General features: G+C 36.3%; 1 protein-coding gene across 2 annotated transcripts in view; it reads left to right on the top strand.

Moving 5' to 3' along the window:
• LOC131076832 (protein LOW PSII ACCUMULATION 1, chloroplastic) overlaps positions 1–20,226 on the top strand; it is a 177,936-nt gene extending 157,710 nt beyond the window's left edge. For both annotated transcript variants that reach the window (XM_058014168.2, XM_058014167.2), the window contains one exon: positions 20,010–20,226. In XM_058014168.2, coding sequence (XP_057870151.2) covers positions 20,010–20,034 — 25 coding nt within the window. In that variant the 3' untranslated portion in view covers positions 20,035–20,226. The remainder of the gene's footprint in view (positions 1–20,009) is intronic.
• Positions 20,227–20,671: the final 445 nt, after the last annotated feature.

Below are 20,671 nucleotides of genomic sequence, written 5' to 3'. Positions count from 1 at the left end.
GGCACTTCAACTTCCTTGATTGATGAGACACTGAAAGGTGGTGAAGGAATGATAGGCAAAGGAATGATAGTCTTTTGCTTCTTCTTCTTGACCTCCTCAATCTTCTTCCCTCTAGCCTTGACTTCTCCTGGTGTGTTCTTCCTTCGCTTGGGAGCTTGACTCTCCTCATCCGCATGAATCGTGATATCACTGATACTCCTCTGATCATCCTCGGAAGCAGATTCTTCCTGTTTCATCTTTTCATAAGTGAAGGAAACACCCATATCAACTAATTTGTTCATTTGAATATCTACCCATGCTCGGGAGAAACTCAAGATCTCTCTCATCAATACATTCAAATTTGTTTCTTTTGTTAGGAACCGAAAGGGCAACTGAGAGGGGGGGGGGCGGGGGTGAATCAATTGTCAATGAATTCAAACCCAATTATAACTTAATCAAACTTGATACTTAATACCGGTAAACTAAACTTATTGCCGGTTAACAGATTAGCAATTAATATCAATACCGGTGAAACTTAATGCATGAAACAGAAAGAGAAACAACATCCACAACACATAACATAGAGATTTTGACATGGAAACCCTGTGTCATGCCCAAAATTTAGGGCAAAAATGGAACGATTTTTTTTTTAAAATACTAATTAATTAACAAGTTCGCTCACACGACAAGCGTTAATGAATTTGTCATAACTATATTCGAGCTAATTCTAAAACGAACCAAGCATCGATTATTGTTTAATTTTATTTGCGGAAATCTAACTGGTCTAATTTTATCTCCACGAGATACCTAGTCATTAAATTTTATTAAATCAATCACGTTAAAGAATTAGGAGAGGAAGATTAATTCAATCTCCACTATGACTATATAGTCTAAACATCCATTTTTAAATTTTAATGCTCTAATTAAATTAACTAGGGCAAAATTAAGCATTTATCACATTAAATACATTTGAAATTATAAGGCTAGGCTTTATTCTTAAAATTATATATTTCTCTTTCTTTTACCTCCTATTAGTAATCATGCGGAGGTATTTAAATATTTAAATCTCTTTTAAATACTTATTCCAAAATATAACCAGAATATATATATATATATATATATATATATATATATATATCCTTAAAAAATAACTTACCAATGTAATGGTCAGTATGCCTTCCAACCCTAATTAGGGATTTTTTATTATATATATATATTAAATGACTCTAAACTATCATATTATTTTTATTTCATTTACCCTAGCCCTACCTGAGCTAGGGTTTAATCTTTTTTTTTTTTATTACCACTTAATTTTCCACAGGGCCGAAACCCCATGGCGGCGGCCACGATTCTTTTTTTTTATGCAGGTTTTGTTTTTGAAGGGGCGACGGGGCTGAAGGCGCCACTGTGTGTACACACAGTGGCGGCGCGGCACCACTGTGTGTCCACAAAGTGGGAGCCGCTGGTGGCGGACCCCACTGTGTGTCCACACAGTGGGAGCCGAAGCGGCCCACACTGTGTGTTCGCACAGTGCAAGCCGCGCGGCCCACACTGTGTGCACACACAGTGGGGTCCGCTAGCAAACCAAAATTCCCCTTTTTTTTAATTATTTTTTTTTTTAAAATATATTTTATATAAATATATATATATATATATATATATATTTATATTTATATTTATATAAATTTATAAATATAAAAGTTATAAGGGTGAAAATATATAAATATATTTTTTTTTCAATAAGTTTTACATGCAATTTTTTTTAAAACAAAATAACAAAGGAAAAACATTATGTAAAATCAAATTACATGCGCACATATATATATATATATATATAAACTTAGGCTCTTTTTATTTATTTATTTTAATTGCTGATAAAAAAGAATGAAGCAAATCTATTGTTAAGCTATTTATCAACACTATTTAGAAATACAATTTAGAAATACAATTTAGGAAATACAATATACTTTTCTATAATAAATACATTCATTGATTTCTCAACTAATAAAAAAAACAACTAATTTATTTACATGTTAACAGCAAATACAAATCATGATTTTCTGCAATTAAAATGGAGATAGATTCTCAGCTAAAAAGAAGAACTCAGATTTAAATAAAAACTGACTTTTTTTTTTTATATTACAAAAGAAGCTTTTGCATGCAAATCAAAGCAATCCCTTTACTTTTTCAAAATAGAAATAGAAACATATCTGGCTTTTTACAACTCTTTCAATATTCTGCAAATATTACAAGATGTTTCTTTATTTAACTACAATAATAAATCACATGTCCTATCTCAAAATTACAACTTGCCTCTCATTCAACGAACGAGGTATATTTCTACTAACAAATTTAAACAAATAACTGCAAATGGATTTAAGTATCTTCAACAATAATCTTCTGCATCTTTTCACTGTTCCTATTCTCTTCTCCTGACTTTTCCTGCATAATAAAACACAATATGACCACGGAGTGCTCACCTCCCAGCCTAGGCTAACTGGTAGCCACCCCCGAGCTCGGAGAACCAATTCCTAGACGGGTAACAAACAGGCAAACACAGAGAAGGCAAAATACATACAGATTTTCAGACACACTCCCAACTTGGCTTCACAACACCACACTTTGGTGATGATCTTTTCAAGGGTGGTAGTGGACCAATACCCTGAGGAGAACTGCAAGTATGGAAAAACAAGTAGCCACCTCATGGCACAATAAATGTATCAAGAATCTCAACCCCATATTCCTTATGCCCCCCAAAGGCATTCTAGCCTTATATCCCTCCTTATGACCCCCATTGCACAAACAGGCCATGCAGCAAGGGTCACACAAAGATCCCTTGTGATCGCTCTCAAACGAGAGTCTCTCACTCGAGGGTTGTCACTGCTACCACCCACAAGATCCTCTTCTCTCCCAAGAGTAAGAGGTCTTGAGAAAACTCCCAAAACACAACAAGCATAATGAAGGATTTTCAAATGAAATTCTAAAACAAGACATACACAAAAACACAGATTTCTTTCACCATTCATACACTCAAACACATGCAAGAAAATAACCATTTTAAAGAATAATCAAACCAACCTTATTCTGCCCAATGGTAGATTTGATATTTGAGGAAGAGCTGACCAATCCACGAATCTTCTTCCTTCTACCCTTAGTCAATTTTTCTATTCCAAACTATTATTTTCTTTTCAAAATTTCTCGTTTCCAAAAATGGAGAGTGGGTGATTACCCTCCAATTCTCAAAAATCTTGCTTAAGAAGCTCATTCTCTGAGTTCTCACAAGTTTCTAAAAACCAAAAAGGAAAGAAAAGCAGAATGCAAAAAGACTCTCATTCCAAAAGGAAAAATCTCAACTAGATTAAAACTTCTAATTTTCAATTTTCGCACAACTCAAAAAAACCAATTTTTAAAGCGTTAAAAAGATCATTTAAAAGTAGAAACTTGCCTAAAATTACCCCTAACCCCTAGGTATACCTTATGGGATTTAGGAAACCCTATTAAACTACCCCTAGGTGTTCATTTAACCCATTTTAAACTCCTCTGAAGTTTATTTTCGGGTCAAACATATGTTGACCACCCCAAATATTATATTCCCAAAGTATTCATGACAACACATTATATTATTTAAGAAAACTATAATTAAACACTTTCCCACCAAGAGACAAAATAAAACATTTAAATTTAAATTCACGCATGTGTCAAGTGACACAAATAAAACACTTTTACAAAATAAAACATGAAATTGTCTCTTGTGGTTTTTACATATTAAATTTAAATAACACTTAACACTCATGCAGCATATACTGTTACAAATAAAATACAACACAAACGGGGTGTTGTCTCTCCAAATAGACAACCCCGGGCTTACGAACATACATAAGTCTAGGTTTGGTTTTCCGTAATTTTCCATGGTCACATGGTAAATTTCTTGCGCATCTCAATTCACACATTAGTACTTCCAAATATCCATATATAATATAATTCAAAAGTATAACAATACACATCATCACTTGCATAAAATTTTCATCTGCACAGATTAAATACATCTTTCATCAAGCAATTTCACATAAGCAAATTTCATCCCAATTCACATAAACTAAACCACACATCATAGTTCTATTATCATAGTAAAGTCCTGCAAATTAAATAACGACATCTACCATTGCAATATCATCCTATCTAACAATCAAGTAGTGTTCTATCTCATAAAGCATATAAGTAAAATCATCAAATCATAGCAATGTTATCCAAATCCTGAAATCATGTAAGTTCTAAGTCTCAAAATGCATCAAAATAAAGTATCCATAATAGTCTAAATATAAAATCCACTGAATGACAGACTGAGTCGAGGTGAGGCCTCACACCCTGTAAGGGGAAAAACCACGGTGGGAAACCTTACCCACAATCAAATGATACTACTGCAAATAGTATGTGTATATAAATGGGGTCTGCACATGCAGAAAGGCCAACCGCCTAGAACACACTGCTCAAATGGGAGTCGCAATGACTACAACAGGATGGTTAAATCCTAGAATAATGTACTGCTCAAAATAGCATCTCCAATGCTGGATTCAGTACCGGTTAAGCTCTGATAAACACCTTCAAACCTTCCTTGAACCTTCTCTATGGTCTGCTCATATGATCTTCAATATTCGCACATACTATGTTACAATACCATACCATAACCATATCCTATCTCTCATCTCACAAATGAGATCTTACATATATAAAAAACCTAAGACCAAATGTGTAGGTCGGCTCACTAAGAATATTACAATTAAATTAATTACAAATAAGTCTTGATGTGATGCATCATGTCGGCTCAATACATTTACAACAATATTTAATCAATAAATCATCTCCATAACGTGTTGTGTTGATCTGGAATAGATAACGCATACTGGTCCATAACCTAGACCAATCTTCCAGTAACAACAAATATGTCAACCCGATTAGACCAATAACCAAAACACCAAAATCAAGTATCCAAACCATGTCTTCGACATAATCAAGTGATCTCCAGATGATAACAAGTCATCAACTATGCCGGTGAACCATATAACCTGTCGGTAAGCATATACCGGTGACTGTGCATAAGTCACTGACCTTGCCGGTGAACACAATGTGCCGGTTCAACAGTAAACCAATATAACCATAATGCTAAATTAACAATGTAGATCTTCAGAAGGATAAGTGTTGACATTAATGACAAAACTAATGCAACACGTCCATAATACCAACAATCTCCCCCTTTGGCATTGATGGCAACACTAGATGGAAAAACATCTAAGTGTCAAAGCAGAATGCCAAAAACCAAAAACCAACAATCTCTAGAGTAGATCAATACCAGAAATCAAAATCAAAATACAAAGAGTACATATCTCTCCCTCAATGAATAATGTCTCCAAAAGAATAATGTTTATCCATAGATCTCTCTCCCCCTTTGACATCAAATGCCAAAGCAATTAAAAAAAATTACCAGAACATACAACCAACTACTCCCCCTGAGAAGTAGCTCTCCTCCATCAAAGCCGGAAAAAGATTTCTCTGTTAGTTTCTGTCGGTTTGATGCCAATCTTCAATTATCTAAGTCTCTACCGGTGAGGGTATTACCCCAAGCTGCTCTCTGAGACATTCAAAGGTTTCCTTAGGCAAAGGCTTTGTATAAAGATATCTGCAATTTGCTCTTTAGTATTCACATAAACCAATCTTACTTCTTTTGCTTCAACATTCTCTTTCAGAAAATTATATTTGATAGAAACATGTTTAGTCTTAGAGTGAAATACCAGATTCTTTGATATATCAATTGCTGCTAAATTATCACAATAAATGATTATAGGTTCTTTGCATTTTACCTTTATGTCCTTCAACATTTGCTTAATCCATAATATCTGAGTACAATTAGTTGTTGCTTCAACATATTCTAATTCTACTGTTGATAATGATGTACAACTCTGCTTCTTGCTTATCCATGAAATAAATCTACTACCAAGAAAGAATGCTCCGCCAGTGGTACTCTTCTTGTCATCTACATCTCCTGCCCAATTTGCATCGGTGCCTAAATCAAAATTTTCATCTTTAGGATACCACAAACCAAGATTTGTTGTGCCTTGTAGATATCAGAAAATCCTTTTTACTGCTGATTCATGATTTTCTTTAGGATTACTCTGAAATCTTGAAACAATACATACTGCATTCATTATATCAGGTCTGGTTTATGTCAAATACAGTAAACCTCCAATCATAGATTTGCATCTTGTCGAATTAACAGAAGTTGAATCATCCTTCAATGTCAATTTATCAGTTGTAGTCATAGGAGTACTTACTGGTTAGAGTTTTCCATACCAAATTTCTTCAGTAGTTCCTTCAAGTATTTTGTTTGACATATGAATATACCTCTATTAGTTTGTATAATCTGCAATCCTAAAAAGAATTTTATCTCCCCGATCATAGACATTTCAAGTTCTTCCTGCATCTTGTTAGCAAAGTCCTTACACAATCCATCTTCTCCTCCAAAAATGATATCATCAACAAAAACTTCAATAACCAAGATGTCATCATTAGTCACTTTGAAATATAAGTTGCTGTCAGCATTACCTTTAGTGTAACCAAGCTTCAAAAGATATTTGTCCAATCTATCATACCAAGCTCTAGGAGCTTGCTTCAATCCATACAAAGCTTTCCTTAATCTGCAAAACATATCTTTAACATTTGTCAATGAAAATCCACCAGGTTGTTCAATGTAAACTTCCTCTTCAAGATCACCATTCAGAAATGCACATTTTACATCCATCTGATATACTTTATAGTTCTTATGAGCTGCAAATGCAAGAAATAATCTAACTGCCTCAATTCTAGCTACTAGTGCAAAGGTTTCATTATAATCAATTCCCTCCTTTTGTGAATATCCTTTGCAAACTAATCTTGCTTTGTTCCTGATTACCTACCATCTTCATTAAGTTTATTTTTGAATACCCATTTAGTTCCAATTACATTTTTGTCTTTAGTCCGAGGAACTAATGTCCATGTATTGTTCTTTTCAATTTGTTCTAATTCATCTTCCATTGCTTTTATCCAATGTTCATCTTGACATGCTTCAATAACATATGTTGGTTCAATTTGAGAAATTAAGAATACCTCTTCATTTGTTTGTCTTTTTCTTGTCATAACTCCTTGATACTTATTCTCAATTATCTGATTTTCTGGGTGATTCAGTCTTACATACCTAGGTTTATTCACATGTTGTTCTTCAGTCACTGCAGAATTCTCTGATGATGCCGGTATGAGTGGATCCACATTCTATACTGGTGCACTCTGTATTGGTTCATTTATGATCATCTCAACTGTTGGTTCAGAATCTACAGACCTTGAATTTCTTCTAAGGTGTTCATCTATCTTCACATTAGCACTTTCAATGATCTTCTACAATCTTTTATTAAAACATCTATATGCCTTGCTCTTAGATGAATAACCAAGGAAAATTCCTTCATCACTTCTAGGATCAAATTTACCAACATACTCATCTCTCCTAATATAGCATTTTCTTCCAAATATTTTGAAGTATTTAAGAGTAGGAGTATTACCAAACCATAGTTTATAAGGGGTCTTACCGGTTTCACCTTTGATGTGAACTCTGTTGAAAGTGTAAACCGCTGTATTCGCTGCTTCTCTCCAGTACACATGAGGTAGATTTTCTTCCAATATCATGCTTCTAGCTGCTTCCAAAATAGTTTTGTTCTTCCTTTCCACAATTCCATTCTGCTGAGATGTCCGGGGTGCTGAAAGTTGTCTTTTGATTCCATTCACTTCACAGAATGTATTAAATTCCTTAGATGTAAATTCTCCTCCTTGATCAGATCTCAAACATTTGATTTTCTTACCGGTTTCATTCTCTACCATTGCCTTGTATAACTTGAATTTTCCAAAAGCTTCTAATTTCTCCCTGAGAAAAGTAACCCAACACATTCTAGAATAATCATCAATAATTAGCATAAAATATCTATCTCCCTATAGACTTCTTGTTCTTGCCGGACCACATAAGTCAGTATGAATTAAATCAACAACATTATTGGATTTCTCAGAAATACCCTTAAAAGTTGTTCTAATTTGCTTTCCCATTTGACATTCCTTACATACCGGATTATGAGGTTTCACAATCTTAGGTAGATCCTTTACTGCCTTAGTTGAACTGATCTTTACAATGCAATCAAAATTCACATAACAAAGTCTCTTATGCCATAACCAACTTTCATCAATATGTGCAATCAAGCATGTCTTATCACTGTTGTTCAAATGAAAGATATTACCTTTAGTCTGATTGCCGGTTACAATTTCGAATCCAGTTCTGTTCATGATTTTGCATTTACCATTCTTGAATTGTAACTGAAATCCCTTTTCAACTAATTGACCAACATTAAAAAGATTATGCTTCAAACCTTCAACATAATAAACATTGTCAGTATTGTGCTTACCATTCAAAGATATAGTGCCTTTTCCTTTGATTAAACAAGCTTTATCATCGCCAAATCTTACTAGACCTCCATTATATTCCTGAAAAGATAAGAATTTACTCTTATCACCAGTCATATGATGTGAACATCCTCTATCAATGATCCACATCTTTTTCTTCAATTTTAGCTGTTAGGGCCTGCTCTACCAGTGGAATAGTAGGTGTCGGGTGATCTTCTTTTATTGCAACAAATGCCCATCCATTGTCTATCGGTTCTTCATCAGAATCATCTGTAACTCCTTCATCAGCATAGTAACATGATTTATCTCTGTTCTTCTTAAATCTATATCTCTGATATTCAGGGTTAGGCTTTATGTTCTTTTAGCTTCCTCTCTCAATCTTGCATGTCTACCAGGACATCTAGATGCTATATGACCAACTTTATTGCAATTAAAACATTTAAACGATGTTTTACCTTCATACTTCCAACTGGACCTTTAAGCATTTTCCTTGCAAATAGTGCTTCAAGTTCTTCCAGTTCTTCATTTTCCCTCCTGATATCTTCAAGTTCTTATGCATAAAGTGCTTTCCAATTAGTTTTGTCAGATGATGATGATGATGCTCTGAAGGCTAAATCTGTCTTAATTGTAGCAACAGGACCAAATTCCTCAAACTCAAATGCTGAAAGTTTTCCAACCAAGGTATCTCTAGATACTAATGTATTAGGCATTGTTCTCAACTCATTAATAGCAGTTACTTTCATTTTGTATGTCGGTGGCAAAGCTCTTAAAACTTTAGAAACAATTTCATCTTCACTTAAGGATCCTCCACAACATTGTATTCCTAAAACAATTTCATTAACTCTTTCCATAAAAACAGAAATTCTTTCATCTTCTTCCATTTTCAAATTTTCATACCTAACCCGGTAACATTCCAGTTTTGCAATTTTGACAATGGTATCTCCTTCATTCAATGTTTCCAATTTATCCCAAATAGCTTTAGCGGTAGATTGGTCTAATAATCCCATGATTTGCTGATCTGATAATGCGCTCAGAAGTGCTTCTCTTGCTTTGCAATCATTTTTTTGATCTTTACCCAATGTTGGTGGATTAGGTTGATTCGGAGTAGGACCAACATAGCCATTCTTTGTAACTTCCCATATGTCTCTTCCAATGCAATTCAGATGTGCCTCCATTCTGATCTTCCATATGCCATAGTTAGTTCCATCAAGTTTAGGACTGTCCTTCTTGAAAATGTTTGTTGCCATAGGATTTCCTCAAGCTGTTAGGCTTCTGCAAAAAGAGGACTTAGCTGTGATACCAATTGTTAGGAACCGAAAGGGCAATTGAGAGGGGGGGGGGGGAGTGAATCAATTGTCAATGAATTTCAACCCAATTATAACTTAATCAAACTTGATACTTAATACCGGTAAACCAAACTTATTGCCGGTTAACAGATTAGCAGTTAAAGAGAAACAACATCCACAACACATAACACAGATTTTGACATGAAAATCCCGTAAAGGGAAAAACCACGGTGGGAAACCTTACCCACAATCAGATGATACTACTGCAGATAGTATGTGTATACAAATGGGGTCTGCACATGCAGAAAGGCCAACCGCCTAGAGCACACTGCTCAAATGGGAGTCGCAATGATTACAGTAGGATGGTTAAATCCTAGAATAATGTACTGCTCAAAATAGCATCTCCAATGCTGGATTCAGTACCGGTTAAGCTCTGATAAACACCTTCAAACCTTCCTTGAACCTTCTCTATGGTCTGTTCATATGATCTTCAATATTCGCACATACCATGTTACAATACCATACCATAACCATATCCTATCTCTCATCTCACAAATGAGATCTTACATATATAAGAAACCTAAGACCAAATGTGAAAGACCTGAGTGGAGTAGATTTCAGAACCAGTGCAAGGAAAAATATGGATCTATGGTGGGTGACTATTGGCAAGATGGACAGTGGAAAGATTTATCTCAAGTTGATCCTTCCTTGGGAAGTCTGAACAAAATAATGAATTCTATGGTGGTGGTGGAAGATGAAGATCAATTAATCTGGAAACTCACAGTAAATGGTAAATTTACTGTGGCCTCTTTTTATTATCAGCAGTTTTCTAAAATGGAGAGTCCTTGTTGGGCTAAGGCTTGGGTGAAAGCCCTAACCCCTAAAATTAATATTTTCTTCTGGACAGCCCTTCAAGATAAAATTTTAACTATTGATAACCTCAGAAAAAGAGGTTTGTTTTCTTTGTATGCAGAACGAAGAGACCATCAACCACCTTCTCTTTCATTGTCCCTTCTCTGCTGCTGTCTGGGGAAGATGCCTGGATCACTTCAATATCAGTTGGAGTTTCCCGGAATCAGTTCAAGAGGTTTTTAATTCTTGGCAGCACCCATCAAGGAATAAGTCCACTATTTTGTTGTGGAATTTGGCCTTACCCCATATGTGCTGGGGTATATGGAAAGAGAGAAACGAAAGAGTATTCAGAGAGAAGGTGTCTAAGGCTCAAATTGTGTTTGAGAAAATAAAAAGAAATATATTAGAAAATATGAATATCATAGGTGGTATTGCTAATCCTCAAGACAGGGATGATCAAATAATTTTCAAGAAGTGGAGATTAAAAGGTCGTGATCACTTTCAAACCAATCCTAGAGAGGGTGTGATATGGGAATGTCCTCCCAACGGTTGGATGAAAATCAACTTTGATGGAGCTTCAAAGGGTAATCCTGGTATTGCGGGATGTGGTGTGATTCTAAGGGACGAACGGGGAAAATGCAAAATTATTAAATGCATACCTATAGGAAATCAGACAAATCATGTTGCTGAGGCTATGGCAGCTTATCACGGGATGGTCCTAGCAAAGGAAGCCAACTGCATCAGAGTCTGGTGTGAAGGAGACTCATTGAATATAATCAACTATTTGAACAAGAAGTTCCTGCCATCTTGGTCAATAAACAATGCTATTAAAGCAGCAAAGAAAATAAGTGAGACATTTGAAATGTGTGTTTTCACACACGTGTACAGGGAAGCAAATTCGTGTGCTGACTGGGCCGCCAACCTGGCCTGTCAAACAGAGGAAATCATTACTATTAATGGTGAGAGTGAACTCGCATGTGAAGCGAAATCCTTGCTCGATCTGGACCCTATCCAGACGAGGCAAAGTGGCACCATCAACCATAATTTCTAAATGCCTCTTCCACTTATTTCGAAGCAGGTTTACTACGGAGGTGATGTGCATTTATTTAAGTGTCTTTTCATAATTGCTTGGCACGGATTCAGGGCTGTTTTTTATGGCAACTACAGAAACCAGAGAAGAAGAATCAGAGCCGAGAGAAGGAAATTCAGGGATTGCGAAGGAAAAATGGGAGGGAATAAAAAAATGTTCGAACCTACCTCTTGCTCGGAATGAAGGAAGAACAAGGAAGTTTGGGAAATTCTTCAGGAGGGGGGTTTGAGTGTGTTTATGGAGAGGCTTAGTAGGAAAGATCCAACGGTCACTAAACACTTTGTCAAGAATTGGAAGAATGGCAAAATTTTGGTGGGGACCCAGATGATGATTGTGGATGAGGAGATTATTGCTGAAGCCACGGGGATGATGACAGAGGGTATGAAATTTTATAGAGATTGTAGCATTTCTGATAAGGCAGCAGACAAATTTCCTGTCATGGAAGGTGAGAAGAAGAAAACGGTGAAGGTCGACAACTCCTATCACTCCCCAAAATGTATATGCAAGCCATGGAGGTTCGTTTTATTTGCTACAATTACCTGTATAACTTTGGATGGCAGGTTTACGAGAGCTTACGAACACCACTTTGTTTTGCCCAACCATTTTCGCCATGGGGAAAAGGTGAGCCTGCCGTATTATCTTGCACGTTCCATGAACCATACTATCAAAGAGATACAGAAAGATCCCAAGGGAGACCATGCTCTTCACTAGGGTCTTATGGCTCTTGTATATAAAGTGTTGAAAGGGAAATGCATTGAAAAACCTATTAAAGGTAAAAATGCAAGAGATGAGGACACAGAGAGTGAGGTTAGTGGTTTTAACTTCGACTTGGAGACTGAAGGTGACTCGGAGGAGCAAAGTAAAAAGGAGAGGAACAAGGCTAAAAGGAAAAGGATAGTGGTGGATTCAGATATTTTAGAGTCTGAGGCCGAGTCCTTCGAAGGTAAATTCATCAAAAATAAGAAAGGGAAAGGCACCGGAAAGCAAACCCAGAGGAAGAAGAACATCACCAAGGGAGGTAGCAAAGATATTAATCAAATTTTGATTGATTCTGATGAGGAGGCAACGGAGAATAAAAATGATGATGGGTAGGATAAGGAGGGGGATGAGATTCCGGTTGTGGGCAACAATGAGGATTTGAATACTCAAGGTATGCAGAAAGAGGATCAAGAGGACAAAAGGGGTAAATCTAGTGATTGTGTTGGAGAAAATGAGAGTATTAAGGGTTTCTGTGATACCGTCAGCACAATGGTGAAAGACATAGGCAGCCTGAAGAAAGATATGAATGTTGTCAAAAGAGCCACGATAGGCGACAAATCCCTGTCTGAAAATGTCAAAGAGTTGGTGGTGGCAATTAATAATGTTGAAGCCATTGAAAGCATGGTGAGTAAAATTATTGCAACTGAAAAAAAGGTTAAGGAGATGGAAGAAAATAAGGAGGTGAAAGGGATGGAAATTGCTATGAACAATTTGGGTAGCAAAATTGACAGGATGGAACTCACAGTAAAGAAGATAGCTGAACAGAACTTTCAAATTCTCAAAGCCTCGGTGGACAACATGAACATTTTGATTAACAGATTTGATAACATCAAAGAGAAAGAAGGCGACAAGGATCAGTTGGAGAAAAAAGGTCACGAGAAGAGGACTAGAGCCAATACCAGGAATAAGGGCGACATCAAAGGTCGAGAGCTGGATGATTTAAAGACCTCTGTGGACAACATGAAGCAAATGGTGGTCCACGCTGAAGATATCATGAAAAATATCTAGCTGTCTCGGTCTCGGTCTCTGTCTCTGTCTTTGTGTTGTCTTTTTGCTTTCCTTTCGCTGTCTTTTTCTGGTTCTTCATGTTATGTGTGTTGAGATCCCTTTTTGTTCGGATGGGATCAATTTTTGTTTCTGAAGTGATCAGGCACAGTTCTTTCTAGCTCTTTTGCTCTCCTGATATGTAAAAGGTTCGGGTTCCTTTCAAAAACCTGTTTTTACTTAATCAAAACTTAAGACCAAATGTATAAGTCGGCTCACTAAGAATATTACAATTAAATTAATTACAAATAAGTCTTGATGCGATGCATCATGTCGGTTCAATACATTTACAACAATATTCAATCAATAAATCATCTCCATAACGCGTCGTGCTGATCTAGAACAGATAACGCATACCGTTCCATAACCTAGACCAATCTGCCGGTAACAGCAAATACGTCAACCCGATTAGACCAATAACCTAAACACCAAAATCAAGTATCCAAACCATGTCTTCAACATAATCAAGTGATGTCCAGATGATAACAAGTCATCAACTATGTCGGTGAACCATATAACCTGTCGGTGAGCATATACCGGTGACTGTGCATAAGTCACTGACCTTTCCGGTGAACACAATGTGTCGGTTCAACAGTAAACCAATATAACCATAATGCTAAATCAACAATGTAGATCTCCAAAAGGATAAGTGTTGACATCAATGACAAAACTAATGCAACACATCCATAATACCAACATCTTCTAGTTCTGACCAATTAGACAATAAAATCGCTTTTTTCATTTCACTCTTATATTGTGGATGCGTAAGGTCCTTATCATCTAATACTTGATCAGGAATGAGAAAAAGTCCACACTTCCTCATGAAATCCACTGACATTCTGGACCACATTCTTCTCTTTACTGCTTGCTCGTCCATCAGGTTGGCCCAATAATCTTCTATGTCTACCTTGTGGATGAACTTATCTCCCCTGATCCTTCCAACTTTCTTATCTGGATAAAATCTTTCTCTTTTCTTGTATGTTGCAAATCGATAGAATGCAAGCTCTTCAACTGCTGTGTTGGTTGCTCATGCGGATTGACAAACCTCCAATGTCTTTCCCATTAAAATAGGAAATGACATGCCTGTTATGTGCTTTTCCTTCTAGATGGAATCATATTCCAGAAGCTGTATCACCACTTCCAACAAGATCATTTTGTCAAAAGGATACCTAGGAAGCCTGTAAGGTTCGGATTGAAATCCATGAATCCTTAGGTATGTGAAAGTGGGAAACTGTATATACCATGATCTATATTTCTCTATCAACTCTGTTGCCTCGAACAACCTCCTGTGGACCCCGCCTTGCAACATTCGCGTGATGTACATAGTGAATACATCATTCACTCTCTTATAGTCTTCAATTCGATACATGTTCTGCTGTGGATAACACTCATAACTCCTGAACTGTCCTTGTCCATTCCTAACTTCACCTCTGCATATCAATCCCTTGTAAGTAACAAATTGTGCAAGCAGGTACACCAAATAGGAAGCCATAACGAATGACCTGGATCGCTCCACATTCCTCAACTGAAAATTCAGATTGTCACTTATGATTCTAGACCAATTAATCAACGTTCCTTTCAGACAATCTTGGATGAAATAGAACATCCATCCATCATATATTGCACCCTGTGGCATCCCCATCACTCAGTTAAGCAGGAATACTAAATCACTATATTCATCTTTGAAATCTGTGCACATGAGTGTTTTGGGAGCCTTGGAATGATGAGTCCTAGGATCAATCATCCACTCCTTGTTCACTATGGTCTTACATGTATCCATCTTCTTCTTCTATCGGTCTTCATATTCATCCTTGGTTATATCTTTCATGTCTGCTCCATGTGGAATTCCAAACACCTCAGCAATCGCATCCTCAGCAAGGTAGGCAATGATGGCACCCTTAGAAGTCTTGATCATTCGGGAGCGAGAATCATAACATCGTGCACACTTCAGGATAAGCTCACTGCACTGTATGGACTGCGGGAATCCGGTGGCCTGATAAATGCCACTCTTCGTAATGTTCACATAAGCTGGGGAAGGAATCTGACTTCCAATTCCGAACATCCACTCTCGCATCTGGCACATGTTCAAAAAATGCATGTTCATGTTTGTAATCTCCTTCCATCTGGATGACATCTTGGATTCTAGATACAATCCCGTCTCAACTATCCTCAGTTGTTCTCTCCTTTCTTTGAGTCCGGACTTCGATATCGTCCCTGTACGAAGCTAAAAGTTAGAACTTTGGAAAATATCCCTGACAAAAATTCTGATTTCCAAATGATTTAGACAAGTTGGAGTATGGAAATCAGGATAATGATCCACATTCTCAATAGATTTCAACAATAGAATGCAAAATGTGACAAGGTTAGAGAATAAAACCCTCATGAAATTCATTAAAATCAATAATTTTCAGACACCTCCTTATACTAAGAAATTCTATTCAAATTGGAGTGCAAAGGAGTATACCGGATCAAACAATGACTATGGAAAGGTGTGAAAGGTTGTGTTTTCACACAAAATTACGTCTGAGGACACCTTCCGAGGTCAACAATGGCTGCCAGCAAATCTGAAGACAACCTACAACTTCACAAATTAATCTCTAAAAACATGTTGCAATTACCTGAATGTGCACAAACTTGATGAAAATTGATTTTCCAAGGCAAACATGAGAAAATCTGAGTATGTATGTAGGGTTGGAAATAAAAACTTAGTCTGAAGACAAGTCTGAAAATGGAGTTTTCAGATTTACCAGCACCCTTAGGAATGATGATAAACTCAAAAAATGGCCCTGGAATGAAGCAAAAATGCTTCCCAAATGAAATCGCCAAGTTAGGTCGGTGGCTGGAAATGATAATTTTTTGAGGACAGCCCCCCTACAACGGAGTTTCAAACCTGCAACAGCGTGTAAATGGTCTGAAAATGCACACAAAACTCCACAAAATTCCTCCAAATGCAAATCGCGTAGGTTGGAGTTGGCTAGGCAATGAAAAATTAAGTCTGAAAATTAATTACCAGCCAACAATGGAGGTCACACAAGCTGCAATAATGGCGTCAAACTCAAATCTGGAAGTTACCACAACAAGGAATGACAATGGCAGCCACCAAAAATGGTGCCAAATAATTTTTAAAATAAAATCGCCCTCCAACTATGGCGCCATCTCCTAAAATCACACAAGTCTGAAAAAATGTCTTCAAATGTACTCCAATGGCTGTCAAGAAAAATCTCCTAAGGCTGGGAATGGAGAAAAATGAACAATGGAAACAACTTCAGCCTTCAATGTGTCAACTTGACACTTCACTAAAAATCGCCAACTGGAGAAGATTCACCCAAATCAGCAACACACTTGGCAAATATAATAATATTATAATGTTGGCTTTCTCCTTTTAAATTTGCTTTCACCTTTTACTTTCACCACACAAGCAATGTGGGATAAAACACTTGTACTTATACTTGCTTGGCAAAAGTTGATTTGCTTCTAGAAGGTGAAAATTATTAAATGCTCATTGCAAATCATTTATTAATTGTTTTTATTTTTTAAAATAATCGTTGCAATTCATAAAAACAATTAAATTTGGGGCCCATTCATTTTAAATATTCCAAAATTTGAATCAAAATGGCCATTTGGGGGAAAATCGATTTTAGTTGGGACAAAAATCCCAATAAAAATCATTAAAAATTATTAAATACCCCTTGAAGGGAAAATTGCACTATGTAGGGATAAAAATCCCATTAAAAATCTTCATCAACTTTGCACAATTGGGTCCAGGGGAAAATCAAACCATATTGGGATAAAAATCCCAACTAAAAAAATCACTTAGCACAAAAAATCATCCTAGGGGAAAATCGACCCGTCTGGATAGTCATCCGAACACAAAAATCATCAAAACATTCCTAGTGGAAATTCGCCTAGGGTCTGGAATCACTACCCACATAAAAATCCATAAAATCTCGTCACAAAAGTCCTGGTGGAAAATCGATCCATGTCAGGAATCATCATAAAAGTCCTCCGCAACTTCATCCATACTCCCAGTGGAAAAACGAAGGTAGTCAAGAAAACTCCCAACACTTAATCAAATTCTCAGTCATCAGGTGGAAAATCGCCCCTAGTATGGATTTTGAATGGTGGAAAAACAGGGCATGTTTGGATTTTGAGGGAACCATGTCCAGTCTAGATTTTGAGTGTGGAAAATCATGGGTAGTCAGGAATATGAGGGGAAAAACACCTCTAGTGTGGAATTTTGACCTTTTAACTCTTAGAATATGGATTTTCATCCGGAATATGATGATTTTTCCACTCAAAACCACTAAGAAACTTCAAAACTCAATAAAACTCGTCTGGACTTGGGCAAATTCACCAAAAATTTGAGTAAAACACTAGGAAACCTATCGGGATAAAGTGCGAAATCAACTTGAATACCTTCGTAGGAGCAAGAAAATAACTCCAAAAAGTCCTGAAACACCTTAGCACTTTAAAATCACCGACATGGACAATCAAAAACATGTTGACGCTCAAAAGGTTTACACTTAGACAAAATTAAGATCATTTAGAATCTCAACTTTACGTGCTTGATCCTATAACTTCAAAAACCCTAAACGACAATTAGGCATGATAAAAAATTCGAGACTCGGGAACGGGAAATCAAAATTGCCCACTATGCTACCAAAACCCTAAACTAAACAATGCAGGAAGCAAGAAAGAGGGGGGTCCCCATTCTCAATGGGGCGATGTGTGAAAAGGTCACAACACGGTGCAAATGGCGTATCTTAATGCAGCTTTTTGATATAGTTCTTTGTTAAAGGGTTTCGATTCCCTTCAAAACTTGTTACTATTCATTTCTCACATTAACATCGTACTTTAATTGAATTATTTCACAGTTAGAGAAATATAGTAAGCCATTTTTACAGTCCTCTGTTCTCTACATCTAAATCTCTTCTGCCAAAATCCTCCAGATCCTTTCAATTGCAAAGTGCTTTGCCTGATTATGAATGACAGCATACCATGGGTAGATATCCAAATTTTAAACTAGTGAAGTAGAGAATCTTTAGGATTGAGTTTGAAACGTTTCACTAATCTTAACATTAACAATGCCATCAGCTTGTCTGGAAATTGTGTCCACCAGCTACGTCAACTATGCCGTTGATTGCTGCAAATTAGACATTCCTAACTATTTTACTAGTCCAAAGCTCTTCCACCCTGCATTTAATCAACAAAATTTGTGCTGGCTGGTCTGAGTTGTTGATTTCCACAAGAAGTTGCACTTCATGTCAATCAGTGATTACATCCATCTTTCAATTGCCAGTCATCCAATAATCAGTAGAACTGTTTTATATAGCTTCTTCAAGGAGGCGTATTTATCTCAAAGACCTTGATAAATTTCTGCTCACTTCTTATTTCTTCCTAGCATCCTGATTTTTCGTCGTATGGTAACCCTTCATTAAGTTTAATCCTTCTTTATGTTTCTTGTTCATCCCGCTTTTCTTAAAAAATGGCTTATAGAAATTTGCTATATTGGCCTTAAATCATCCAGCATATTACAAAACCTTTGAGATCAGTACAAATCTGGTGAATTGGTGTGTGGTTTGCTCTACACATTCCTCATTAAAACCCTTTTACCTTGTTTCTTCTTTACTTGTTTCAAAGTTAATGCATTTCCGCGGAAGAATTCAAACTTGAAAACTTGGAGGCAATCCTTTTACCTTGTTGCATATAATAATGATTTTATTGTAATAAAAATGTTTTTCTTTTCCATCGCTCAGACTGTAATTTAGGCACCGTCTCTAACATACACCTATTTGATCAATCTCCATAAATCGATGTTACAGACATCCAGTGCTTATTTTGCCATGTGGAACAAGTACACTTTTCACGGGCTGCAAAAGCTCCAGAGGTATAAATCTTAATAGTCACTGTTCTGGCAAACAAACATTATTAACTGGTACAAAATTTATACATACTAACCGACTATGTAGCGCGTAGGCTTTGGGTTCTTAAAAATTAGCTTAAGTATTGTATTCCCCTTCCCTGAAATCACTTCTCGTTATCAAATTATTCCCCAGTTCTACCTTCAACGATCCCAAATTGTCGATTTCTCCAGTCACCCTTTTACAACCTCTTATGGATTATTAAACCTTCACACAACTAGAAACTTAAGCACAAAAGGATTTGTGAATAATAATGTTAGGATTGTGATACAGTGGTAATGACGGGAAGCTTGCAAATGCGACTTCAAAAACTGTTGTCTGTGCCTTCTTCAACTCCTCACACATACAGGGCACACCGAAGTTTACTATTTTGATGACTTCAGCTTTTTCCTTATCACAGTCCTGTTTATCATAAAGTTACTTTACAAAAATCTCTTCAATTTCTGGGCGCCCACAGGGTCACCTCTGTTTACATTGAGGCTTGTAGGTACCATTCAGGTCATGTCTTTGGTAAAACGTGACTTCATATCTCTTCTTTTACTCTTTAAAGATTTGATATAAAAGCAATGAATTTGACTATGTGAGTGGTGTTTCCGTTTTGTGTTCCAGGGTATGCCGGATTGGGGGGAGATGATTAAGGAATTGCCTCCACTGGACTCCTTCATCAGCAAATTAGAAAAGTGATTAAGTTATGCAACATAATTTTTTAATACCTTGGACAAGATGTATAAATGACAATTACGTTCAGTTATAATTTTGTTGTATTTTCAACTTGCTTTTCTTGTTGAATTGATAAAAATAATAAAAGTAGTTCAAATTTCTAGTACTAATTATGCTCGTTTTTGGTTTTGAGTGTGTGTTTGTTTGCATCAATATTTGTGATCCATCATCAGGATGATAGAAAGTTCAAGGAGTAGAAAAATTATGGATCATAAACTTCAAAAAGGATTATATGAATAGTCAATGTGAAAATAGACTCCTTCATAAACCCGTTTAAATGAAAAAAATTAAAAAAAATTAAAAAAAATAAAAAAATAAATTGATAGTATTGGTAATGAATAAGATATTTTCCATATTTTATTACAACAGTCATGGTCTTCCTCTCTCACAATGGACTAAATACAAGAATGAGTCTTCACCCCTACTTCATTCCTTGCTACCAATGTTGAGTATATATGAAAGTGATTATCAAGATAAAATTTACAATTAGTTTGAAGTGATTACTAAAACACAATTTATGATTATTCTCTTGTTCCAGCAAACTAATCTAT

Source organism: Cryptomeria japonica, chromosome 9, assembly GCF_030272615.1.
Source record: "Cryptomeria japonica chromosome 9, Sugi_1.0, whole genome shotgun sequence".
Taxonomy (NCBI): Eukaryota; Viridiplantae; Streptophyta; class Pinopsida; order Cupressales; family Cupressaceae; genus Cryptomeria; species Cryptomeria japonica.
The sequence above is the reverse complement of the archived record's forward strand: the minus strand, read 5'-3'. Positions and strand labels throughout refer to the sequence as shown.